The sequence below is a fragment of the Macaca fascicularis genome, chromosome 12, assembly GCF_037993035.2.
Source record: "Macaca fascicularis isolate 582-1 chromosome 12, T2T-MFA8v1.1".
NCBI classification, from domain to species: Eukaryota; Metazoa; Chordata; class Mammalia; order Primates; family Cercopithecidae; genus Macaca; species Macaca fascicularis.
Genome location: NC_088386.1, coordinates 73,076,749 through 73,089,564, shown reverse-complemented (window position 1 = coordinate 73,089,564; position 12,816 = coordinate 73,076,749). Strand labels below are relative to the sequence as shown.

The window sequence follows — 12,816 nt, the reverse complement described above, 5'->3', positions numbered from 1 at the left end:
CCATGCTATTTTCTTTAGGGGAAAAAAAGCATAAAGTGTAACTAATGTTAACCACCCAAAAACAAATGTTTTCCAGATTCCCTTTTGCAAATAGCCTGGTCTTTATTTGGCCACAATTTACCCAGGTGTTATGTGTTTGTGGTTTTCATGTATGTGTAATTTAACTTTTCAGAACATAAAAAGCTTTTCTGAATGGTTTTTAACCCCTTGCTGCTGGGCATTTGGGATTTCCTAGTTAGTAATGTATAAGGAAATCCTGACTGCTCACACCACTAAGAAACAAAGGTGAACCATGCCATTTGTCCCCTTCCTTACCCTGGCTCTCAGACAGGCACCCACGCAGATTCAGATTGCTGCTGGCGGCAACAAAGTCTTATGAACCACACAGAGTCAAGAAGTCTGGTGCTGAGGCCTGGGAAGACAGGGCATTCCTAACTCCCCTGGCACTTGTTGTCCTTATTTTCAGGATATACATCTTTAAAACTCACATTCAAAGTACCCTGCCTTGCTTGATTCTAAAAAGCAAATGACTTTACAATGACCCCATATTTTGCCATTTGAGTGAAAGCTTCTGTACCTAAAACTCAAATGAAAGCTTTGTTCTGTGCTCCTAGAGTATATAAAGTGCTAAAAGCACTTTTCTTGACAATGAGCTCCTTATAGAAATATAAGGAATCTTTTAAGATTTATTCATAATACCTGCATAGTCTATTTTAAAGGACTCAAATATTAATTATTTCACCTTAGTCAACCCTTTGGTCTCCACACGGGCACACACAAAATAGGAGTGTATGCGCTTATACACAAGTAGTTATATTTGTTTTCTCAGGAACAAGAACTTGATCTCTTAGTGCAGAACCAGCAAAAACATACTCCTTTGATCAGTGGCATGACATGCCTGTCAAAGGATTTTTATTCCTCATGACAGTCCCCTTTTGAATGTGGCCTTAGCTGCAGAATGGAAAAAACTGTCCACACCCAAAATGTCCAGATGTTTGCCCCAATACCATCTGTGAAGGTCAGGTGTGGTGGCTAAGTCTGACCCATTCATGAGAAGCAGACAATTATGACTGTGTGGGAATGAAGGTGGGTCATCTGGCAATGAGACAGCTATAATCATAAGAGGGACACTCCTAACCTGAGGGGTGTGTGGCCTCACAGGCTTAGAGAAGCACCTCAGATGGAATCCATACAGAATCACAGTGATAGGTTTGGCCCAAGGTTAGACTGATTTGTTTAGAGAGGGCTATGGGATAGATGCCCAAATAAATATACTTATTAGGAAATATGAGATTAGAAAGGGTAAATGGCTTGGAGGGGAAGCTTTAGAAGTAACTTTCTGACCCCTCTGCCCCATAATCCTCATCTGGGCTCATTTTCTCCCTGGTGTCCTGGAGGGTTAACAGTGTTGGAAGTCTGACTACAGGTAAGCAGAGTGAGACTGCGTAAACAACCTAATTTTAAAAGGATAACATCACTAAAGAAAGACTTTACAAGTGAGTATCAGGATTTTCAAATATAATTTTTGTTTCAGGTTCCCTCTCTTCTTTTTCTTATTGACTCTGGGTGATCTGGAAAGACCTAGAGGTTGTGTTTCTGAGAGCATTCTCTGCAGAGCTTGGTGTTCCAAAGGCCACAAGGGATTTTAGACCCTGTACCCTGGACATGTTCCAAGACTCTCACATTATGTCAGACATGCAAGCCCTGCCCCAGCTTCTCCCAACACTCAGCTTTTCCTGGGATTAGTAGTTTCCTGGTATTAGTGTGACTTGCAGCTCATTCTCCACCATTGACTAAATGCCTCTTATCCTTTGTTGACCTACCTCTGGCACTAAAGTGACATTTGGGTTTTCTGTAGTTTTCAGTTTTTGGGCTATGCCCTTAGTATTAAGTCAAACCGTATTTTGTCATGAGCCAGTAACTCTTGGGTTTTGGTTGTCCAACTACATAATCACCGTGACTGTAACCATCAGATTCTAAACTGATACTTTCATTCTAGTTATAAGCTATATACTTTTTGAGTACCCTAATGTAGCTCAAACCCTTCAGCAGCAACCTGAATTCTTAAATTAGTATTTTTAAGGAATTGTGACTTTCCTAAGAACCTAGATTGTTGTCTCTAGGTTATAATAAAACATTTCTTTAATCTCAAACAGTTCTTTCAATTTTCAGTCTCCCAATGGAAGATGTATAACTTATAGAAAAAGGTTGTCTTCTATTTTTAAGTGCAGCTCAAAGAATACTAAAGTTATAAAAATGCAAATTTATTCACTCCATCAGATACTTCCTTTTATGAGTTTCATATTAAACCCACAAAATCAGTGCAGGATACTGTGGGTTAAACATTTACACAGCAGGACAATATCTGAGAAAAAACCTTTCTGGCATTCTATGGCATGTGGTCACAAAGACAGCAGCTTCTACTCTGTAGTAGGAAGAGACTCCATTTCCTTACTTGTCGTTGGGAAAAGCTGAGTGTTGGGAGAAGCTGGGGCAGGGCTTGCTTGTCTGACATAATGTAAGAGTCTTGGAACATGTCCGGGGTCCAGGGTCTAAAATCCCTCATGGCCTTTGGAACACCAAGCTCTGTGCTAAAGGGTGGAAGGCTACCCTGATATACCATCATCTAAGCCCAGGACATAAAACCCCTCGTGGCTTGGAAAGAATCCAGGGCTGAGGGCATAAAACCCCTCGTGGCCTCTGGAATGTGTCTAGACTTGCTGGTTCCTTGCTTCTAGCCCTTCCAGGCTCCTAGATCAATTGTCTTAGAATTGGTCATATAAATGCTAAACCGTCACAGCTGTAAATCATGTGCTTAATACAATGCTACCTTTCAACCCCACATTCTCACCACCTGTTTCTTTGATCACCAATAAACAGTAGTCTGGGCTTCCAGGGCTCAGGGCCTTGGCAGCCTCCATACTTGCGTTGGCCCCCGGACCCACTTTATTTCTCAAACTGTCTTTTCTCATTCCTTTGACTCCGCTGGACTTCATCGCCCCCATGACCTGGTGTTGGGTCTGATCACCCCAACACTTGAGCCCTTCTCTAGAGGACAACTAATAATCTACTCTAAAAAGAAATTCTGTGTACATCATAGTCATCCAGCACAAGTAGCCTACAGCAGTGAAGCAGCCAGCACACAGGTACTGGAGTTAGTCACCTGGCTCCACAGTCCTGCAATGCCACTTCCCAGCTACTAATGGTGGGTGCTTCTTAACCTAACCAAACTTCAGTTTTTTTCACCAGTAAAAAGGGGATGATACCAGTTACTTCACAGGGTTGTTGTGATAACAATGCTACCTTCTTGCCTGTCTGGCAAAAAAGGGTAAATTTAAAAATTAATTATATAATAATCAATTCTAGGGTAGTGTTCAGCAAAAAAAGACACATTAGAATCACTGAGACTGAGTTGAAACGGACCTCAGAGTTTTTCACTTTATAAAAGAAGAAATTAGGTCCGAATAGGGAATGTGACTTGTAGTTTGTAGAGAAAAATGAATCACACCCAAAATGTCCAGAATAGAACCTTATCCACTGCTTCTTGTATTTAGAACCCTATCTTCTAAGTTACTTTACAGTGGTAAAATTCTGCCATTTTCTAAAAAGAGCAGCTTCACCTATCTAATGTTAGCACAATGAGGTACAAAGGACATGGCAAAACTATGCAAGGGTGGATTTCAGAGCTTGTCCATCAGGCAATACCAGGCCCAATCAACAGACCGCATCAGAAAATGCAGCAGAAAATGGGTTTGAGTCTTTCAAAAAGAGAAACATGCCCCTGAGGCCAAACATAGGCAAAAGGAAATGTGATGGCAGGAAGGTTTCATTTCTTTTTCTTATAGGGTAGCACATGAAACTGTAGTAGTAGCTTTATCAGGATTTCACTGTGGCAGCAGAAAATGTTAAAGTAAACATGATTACTTATCTGACATAAATGCTGATTAACTGAATAAAAAGTGTATTTGTGGCCAAAATGTAAAAGTATAAGGTGGACAATTGTATGTCAAGCGAAAGTGTAGATGTCTGAATCCTGAATGTTCTTTCATGGATGAAATGTCAGGATCATGGGTCAGATAGGCCCTTGTACCAATTATCTGTCATTACTTGGATGAAAATCCAGACAGTATTTGTCTCTATTTTACTGATGACCTGAAGCTTGATGGCACAGAAAATATTCTGGGTAAGAGTCAAGATCCTAACATTTTGAAAATATGGAACTAACTCCAGTAAGATACAAATTTTAGTAAAGCTAAATATAAGTAATGGGGCTTTAAAAAAATTAGCCTCCAAGGAGATGCGGCCAAAATGTCACATGAAAAAGACAATCTTTGGTAAATGGCATATAGTCAGTATGAGTTGACAGAGCAATGCCCACCAAAAATGCTTTTTTATTAGTGACTACACTAGAGGAAGCATTGGTACTACTCTGGAAGATTTGTTTTCAGGCCTAGACACCTCACTTTAAAAACAGCAAATGGGCACATGTGAAGAGGATTATTAAGGTGAAAGTCTATAAATGACAGGAGCAAAGGTTGATAGAAGGTGTTGAGGAACATGGGACCTGACTTAAAATACCTGAAGAGCAGCCCTTCAACAGAGCAATTGGACAATTCTTTATGACCAAAGGTGGCAGAAGTTGTATAATGGGTAGAAGACAAACACAGATTTCAGTCTAATAATAATAATTTAAAAATTTCCTAATACTTGAAGATGACAGAAGTTGGAAAAGGCTTCCTGGAAAGGCAATGAATTTGCATTTGTTCACAGCAATAAATGGTCAGGAAGACTGGTTATCTGTTTGTGGTCTGGGGAATGTTAGGTAGCAATTATGTTCAGATGGGATGAAGCAAATAAGATGGGATGATTTCTAGAGTTCATTCAATCTGAACTTATATAAGTCAGGTAGAAAATTGCTTTTCTTAACTACATAATACAAGAGCTAAAATCTTAGTATGGCTAGTGATTACTGAAATGTATCATGTAAGACAGAGTTCAACAGGTCTGACCTTCAGTCATTTCAGAGCCCAGATAGCTACAACCTTCCTTTCAGTGTGGGAGCCACAGGCAGGGATGTAATCAGTATCTGTGCACATGCCCTTTACTACCAGAGAGGGTACTCATGGGCACAGAGTGTCCTGTTTGTTTTTGCCAAGAATAGCATGCTGTCAACAAAGGTAGAACCAACGTGAAATAAACAACAATTTCTTTAACAATGGGTGGTTGTGGTATTGATTTATTTTTCCCCAGCACATCTTAAAAATCACACATGGGCATTTGCTTATAGAACAGTACAATCTAAGAAAACCAATAAAAGGAGAATCTGAACACACAGTGAAAGCATGGAATACTGATATGTGTTGAGCCCTTGTGGAAAACAGTATGGCTCAGTTGGAATTGACAAAGCTACGCTGGAAACTCTCAGGAATTTTCCTTCCCGCTGCATATCCCCTTTTAGACTATAAATGTAAAGAGAAGAATTGTTTGTATGCATTAGTTACAGCAGTATGGCTTACATACAGGTGCTTACTCACATGTAGTTCCCAAAGGATTACTACAGTCCTAGCAGGAATATGTACTGCCTTGGAGGAAGACTCAGGATAAGATATTATTCAAGTCAAGTTGTATCAGAGCCAAAGTATTTCACAGGCTTAGCAAAAATGAACAAGAATTAATATAACCTACATATATTTCTCATAAGATTTAATCATTGTCCAGAACAGAAATATTTGTTATTCGGAAGGCACCATCACACGAAAAAGGACTGGCACATAATATTAGGAATAAAAACCACCCACCCCCCTGCCAGCTCCACAGGTTCTGTTCCTCAGGGAGCCTGTAAGCAAACATCCAGAAAGAATGTAGTGAGTGTCTTGAGGCTCAATGCCACATCCACCAAGCCACAACTTAGGGCTACTAGGTTGGGGCAGTAGGAATGAAAATCACATACAAATCCCATTGACTGATTAGATGTGTATCAGAGTACAGGTCCACCATACAATTAGTTAAATATACTAGAACAGATTATCCAAAACAATACTGTGGAAAGAATTACCAGTGTTTCCACATACAACTACTTAATTCCTGACATGTTCTTGAAGAGGAATAGTCTTGAACTGATGAATGACCTCTGTCTAAAGACTTATCCTCTCCCACTCATTTAAAATAATGGCTATTTCATGGAAAAAAAAAATCTCAACAAGGCACTGTGAGCTTTTGGGGATACAGTATATAAGTAGCCCAAAAATAACTACTTATAGAAACTTATATGCCAGTATGAGCATTTCATGTCCTTTTCCGACATGTGAACAAGATTACTTTAAAGGAAAAACATGTTTCCTAGGGTGCATGTGGTGTTCAGGAAAAACACTGCCAACAAAAGGTTGTCTTAAAAACACGTATATATGTTGCTTAGAAATCCACGATGAAACAGATTTTTTTCCTTTTCTTTCTCACTCAGATTTGGAATTCAGAGTCTCTGCAAGATGTTTTTCCTTGTGGAAAAATAAATAATCTCCTTTGGAAACCAAAAAAGAAATGTTTTCATGTTCACAGAACTAAAGTTACTAAATTCTGTGATGGTTCTTTGGCTTGAATGTTCTATATGTCAGTGGTCCTTACTCCGATTTGTTAAGGAATTGTGATTAGAAGAGCACAAGAGTGCTCTTTGAGGATCTTCCAAGGTTCAAAAGGGAGTGCTTCGGGTTCACAGGAGTCTCAATGCCTCCTGGGAATATAGCATTGATTTTAAAAAATGATGAGGGATTGACAAAACCTAGCTACTAATATCGTCAACTATAAATCCAGAGATTTAGTCACAAGTAGGTTGCACTTGATTATGCTACAAGCAACAAAATTATAAAAATAAATTTTGTGTTTTCAAATCAGTGGAAATATGAACATGAAAAACTAAAGTTAAAAGAAAAACCCATATGCAAACAGAAGAATAAACAGCTTCACACTCCCTTTGAAGAAAAAAAACTTAGACCCAGGTCCATTTTATTAATAATATGATCTATAATCTCTTGACATCACAAGTAGTTTTTACAGTTAAATTTCACACTGAAGACAAACACTGTTTGGCTTAGGGAGCAGAAAGCTGAGTAACTTACATCCTTTATATCAGACACTATATTTTAACAGTTTAAGAAAACCTTTTATACTTTCTGGATTTAAGCATCAATGTATAAGTTGTTTCCTTTACAGGAAACTGAAATAAGTAAAAATTAAGTGAATATACTGACATATGTATGGCTCATTTGGGAACATGAAGCCTAGAGCAAAGCCAAGCTTCTGTAACTCATAAAGTCAAAGGTAAAACATTCTGGATTCTTCAAACCTAAATGGGCACTTGTTATTTTCCACTTTTCTTCAACCATGAGCTAAGTCCTAACTAAAATCAGAGTTGATAAAGATTAAGTAGTAAACAAAAAAATTATTAAAGCTGTCCTTAACTCCTGTCTGAGTGTTTTTTAAGATGTAGATATATGCTTTCCACAGCATTCCATTTTGGCTGCCTGAAGCACCAGCACATGCAGTTTGTAAATCAATCTGTAGTAACTGTGTTCTAACATTTATACAGAATAGAAGTTCAACCAAACCCAGCCCCATATAACAGCCAAGGGAACACACTTCAGTGTAGGACTACAGAGCTTCTCTGATAAGCTACAGTTAAGTTGTAGCTATAAAGGAATATGACAAAGGAAAGTCTGGGTGCTAACATGCAGAAAAGCATTTTCAAAAATGCAAGCCAGGACTTAGCAGTTACTAACAGACTATTCTGGGTAGGGGGAAAGGTTTCCTTGCAACCATCTGTATCTGGTATAACATATACACCGATGGAAGCTCATCCTTTATTGCAATTTTGTTTTCAAAATACATCAACACTGTTAGGCAAACTAGAAGGCTTCCAACTTCATAAATAACTTTTAAGTAATAGTACTGCAATATGGAAGCACTTTTAGGAAGAAAACTCCTATTTCCTCAGAAGAAACAATATAATCCTCTTTTCTTTGTGTAAAATGATGGGCACAATAAATGTGGTTTCCACAATTCTTACTAAGCTAAAAACAGCTCAAGTTACTTATCATAAGACTAAATTCACTTATGCACTACTAGAAATTGCACCAAACATTAAGGCAACAGTTTCTCTAAGGGTCTATAAAGACTGTTCACACTGAGTCTTTAGTATTCAATGCCATTTCTCACTAGCGGCAAGTTACTATTCCCACTGAAACCCCAACCCAAATGTGACATTACCAAATTTAAGTAAATTATTGCAAATATGACTAATTTAAGAAAGTCAGTGTTATGCAGTACTGAAAACCAAATAGGCAATAGGTTTTTTAAATTAAAAATAAACATTAAAAATGAGTTAAGAAGTGTCACATAAACAGTGTTCTCCTAACTTTTATGAAGCCATTTTCAAATACAATAGAAATAAGAAGCATGGTTTAAGTGCTTCTGTGCATATTCATGAACTCAGTCCTCCACAGATACTAAGTCTATACTGAGGCACCTCCCAGAAGTAGGTGTGTGAAAGTGGGGGCTGGGGGTGGGGCGAGGCTTTCTGATTTACTAAATCAGAGCGAAACAGTACTGATGAATGTTCTTGTGTTTCAAAATGATTTCGGTAGAAATGATTCCACCTACAAAATGCAGTCACCATTATAAAATCAAGGTTGGGGAGTCCTGCATATACTTGGAAAAAGAAAAACAAAGACATAAATCACGAATTTCCATAAGGTTCATGTAGAATAGTGAACATAATAATTTCAGGTGTTACATTTATAGTTTCCTAATATCAAGTACGGATTTCTGAGGTTGTTGAAATTGAACTCCCTGGGAAAGAATGTTATAACAATCACATGCAAAGGAATGGATCTTCTAATGAACCTGTTTTATTTTTTAAAAATTACTCAGAAACATATATATATACACACACACACACACATATACATGTGTGTGTATATATATATACTTCCAGTGAGACATTAGTACCTTCTTTAATTTTATATTTTGATCACCAATTAGAGAAATTACCTTCATGAACAGATGCATTTTATAAAGCTGAGATTTTTATAATTCTAGAGGCAACTTCCTCATCAAGTGTCCAATTAGGTCTAATATCAAGGGCTTAAAGCAAAGATCTGCTGGAAATTCTATAATTAAAAATAAATCACCAATGAAGAGAGGCAGTTTCTAAAAAAGAAATATTTCATTTTGTTGTTAAACTGATATTTAATTCTAATTTAATTACAGATTTATTAGTTTGAGGCCAATTTTAATAGTTAAAAATTATCATTTTGAAGTCTTAAAAATATCATTTTGTCAATTTTAAATTATCATTTTTCTGGTTAAGGCTACTTCAGATATAAAAGGTATCAAACTGCCCAAAAATACTTTGGAGCTGTTGCTACATACACAGACAATGCATCCTTTTAAAGGATTGTCTGCATTTTGACTTACATTATCTGATCAAATATTAGTTTTAAAAAATTATCAAAAGTTAGGTATTACATTAAGAAAAGAATCCATCTCAAAATGTGAATCATGAACCTTGGCAGACAGTGATTCAAAGTAATCATTTCACTTTAATATCCAGGTTTGAATGTACAAATGTTTGCTAAATGTGATTAATGTCCTCATTATTTAAGAAACGGATATTTCAAACTTTTGATTATGGTATATGCATTAATACATTACATTACATTTAAAAAAAATTTAGGTTAAACCAGTTATTCAAAAAAGGCATTAAACCATTATTAAAAACTAAATTGAAACTTTACTTTTTATATGAAAATTTATCATGCAGTTGGGATTAATTTTAAAAAAGCAAAATGATTTTTGTTGTTGAAACTGCTGAGGCTTTCAAATTCAGTAGTTGAATGATGACTGTTTCTTTAGTGAAACAATTCTTGCAATTGGAGACATTAAGTCTAAGGAATTTTCCTTCTGCTCCTGCTGTAGCTGTTTCTTCTGCATTTCAGCAACAAGAATGTGAAATCAGAAACATTAGGACTCTAATTTGAATAAAGGCATTCATTTCATGGTAAACCTGTTCTTCACTTGCAATGAGGGATGTCAGCTTTTCTTACAAAACATGTTATCAATGAATTAGAATATAACAATAGGTTATCTCAGTGATACAAATACAACTCATACCTCAATAGAAACAGAAACATGGAGAACAAAAACATGTCCCCTAACAGAATAATTTGTATATTGATGATACAAGGTTTTATGCATGTATACTAATTTCAAAACAAAAACAAAAACAAAAAAACCCCATAGGCCAAGCACCTTACAGAAGTGAAGGTTTTCTAAATAACAGGTTGCCTATATTCTTTCATGAATATCCTTCCCTTTAATGGCCTAGTCACACTAGAATATGCTCTTAAACGATGTACATGTGTATCACTCCTCAGTGGAATCCTTTCCTAGACATCTGATTCCCAGAAACATTCTTTTAAAAAGAGGCTAGCTGAGCAATCAATGATACCGAAATCTGTCTTTGTTCCCCAAGAGGAAGCATCAATACAAAACAGCTGGCAGCAGCTTCCTCTGGAATAGTTGGCAGCCTTGTGCTGCCTAAAATTTGAAATGACAACCGTTGGCTGTAAAATGACGTACCTACAATGAGAGAGATTTAGGAATACCATCTGTCAATGCATAGATGTAGAAACAAAACAAACTACAGAATGAAAACAAACTTATTTTAAACCAACAAACAAAGTATCCAAAATATAGTCCATGATATATTTGATTACGATTATAACCACAGTTGAAAACTTAAAAAAAAAAATTGACATTTTTTTGTAATGATACTAATGGATTTATAAAAGGTTTCTGTTTCCAAAGATGTTATTGGGGTCCACATATTCCTTGACAGACTTCAGCATCCCAAAGCCGACATCAGAGATACTTTCCTTTAGCCACTGCTTCCGTAACTTGCCCACTGGAAAAACAAAATCAAAAATGCTTCAATATACGCTATGATGCTGGGAACCAATCAATCTTGTGACCACGAGTGAACAAACACTGTGTGATAAATGCTTTTATTCAAAAATGAGAAATGTTTTGCTTTATTTGATTTATTGAGCCCACCAGACTATCAAGCTCATTAAGCCCAGTGTATTCCCAGGGGAAGTCTGTGCTCCACAGTGTCTCCTTTCTCTGTAAACTATGAAATGGAGATTGAAGGAAGCTTGGATGGAGATTATAGCCCATTTTACAAATAACAAAATGAGAAAAACGTGCATTTCGAAAGAACCCACCTTTGCCTTAACTACCACAACACACCCAAGTTTTAGAGAAAATGAAGTTAACTAAAGAAAAACATCATATTGGGATGAATTTGTCGGGTAAATTTAGCAAAAATGACAGGATATATCTTCTTAAAATATGTTAACGAACATAAAGGCTTAAAATAAGAAAATTTGAAACTTTAATAGGCTTAAGATAAAAAATCTAGTTATTAAGCTTCTATTTACATTTTATTTTCACAGTACTTTTAAATAAATTTGCATGTTCCCAAATAATGGTTACTTTCTTCCTACTGTTTTTCCAGATTTAGATTTTTTTTCCCTAAGGCATTAAATAAATCAAATACCTAATCCATCGTAAACTTAATCTTTTGCTTTTACATACTGTACAAAGTTCCCTTTTTTTGTTTCTAGGTCTTGCTAATTTGCTCTGAGAATAATGAAGTAACATAACGGTAGGCAGCATAAATTATATTTCAAAAGGTGCTCAATGAAAAACATAACCTTTTGTAAGTAGAACTTTTGTAAGAAAGAATATGTACTTAATCTGTAAAAGAATTCTGAAATGTCAACTTGCTCTGGTATTAAAAAGCAAAGCAATACGCTAACTTATCTGTGGCAAAATGGATAAATCTTTTAATTTACAGTTAGGATTATTTGTACTTGTACTTCTCCAAAAAACCTATTATTGTAATAATTGAATTCAAATGGTCATTTTCCACAAATGTTCATTAGTGATCCAAAGTCATCAACAGTGATTTAATTGACCAACTGAAATGGAAAACCTTCTTTCATTAAAGTATTCAGCCTGTCATTCTAGAATGCATTCCCATTTATTAGGCTGTAGTGATACATCATAGCATCTGCCTTTTGGAAACCTTAAATACCATTTCAAGCTCAACTAAAACCATCTTTTCTGTCCAGTTCTCTAAGAAACCATCAAATTGTCATCAAAATAATAAATACTGTGATAATCTCAGAAAGCAAATTATATGCTTGGCTTTCAGAAATAAAAAGGTATTGCTGGTATTAAGATGGGGGGAAACGAAGTTTAGCAGAAAAAAAACCCTTAAATTCAAAATGAAAAATTTTGTTTGAGATAGTTCTAAAACCAGAAGCTAAGAGTAAATAAATCCCCCTACTCATGCAGTCTCTACCACCTAAAAGATATTCTACCAGGACCTTCTATTATCTCCTAAGGGACCATCCATTACTCTGATTCAGCCTGTGTTTTCACTTGCAAATGGATTAGACTTTATGAAGTCTCTTCAACTCTAATATTCTATGATTTTAAGCACTTATTTAAAAAGTTAAAAATCAGTTTTTTCCAGATTTGCTCCACAGGATTAAAAAAAAAAAAAAACTACTCTGTGAATGGTAAAAGTGGCATTACTATATTATTATAAGCTGCCCACACTGAGGCTGAAGACAGAGAGGGGTGACGAGCAGTGAATGCCAGTCTCCACTGTTATCTGTAATATAGTTTCACTGAATGTATCCTGTGGTTATGGATGTAATTGTCCTGAAAAGACTGCAAACAACTGCTCCAACA

The 12,816-nt window shown here is 36.2% G+C and overlaps 1 protein-coding gene across 4 annotated transcripts in view; it reads right to left on the bottom strand.

The window, feature by feature from the left end:
• Positions 1-5,220: 5,220 nt before the first annotated feature.
• The window catches only part of AGPS (alkylglycerone phosphate synthase), a 160,267-nt gene continuing 152,671 nt past the window's right edge, over positions 5,221-12,816 (bottom strand). For all 4 annotated transcript variants that reach the window (XR_012421267.1, XM_005573575.4, XM_045367311.2 and 1 more), the window contains one exon: positions 5,221-10,957. Coding sequence is in view for 3 of the 4 variants with exons in the window: in XM_005573575.4 (XP_005573632.2) it covers positions 10,836-10,957 (122 nt within the window). In the remaining variant the exon portion in view is untranslated. The remainder of the gene's footprint in view (positions 10,958-12,816) is intronic.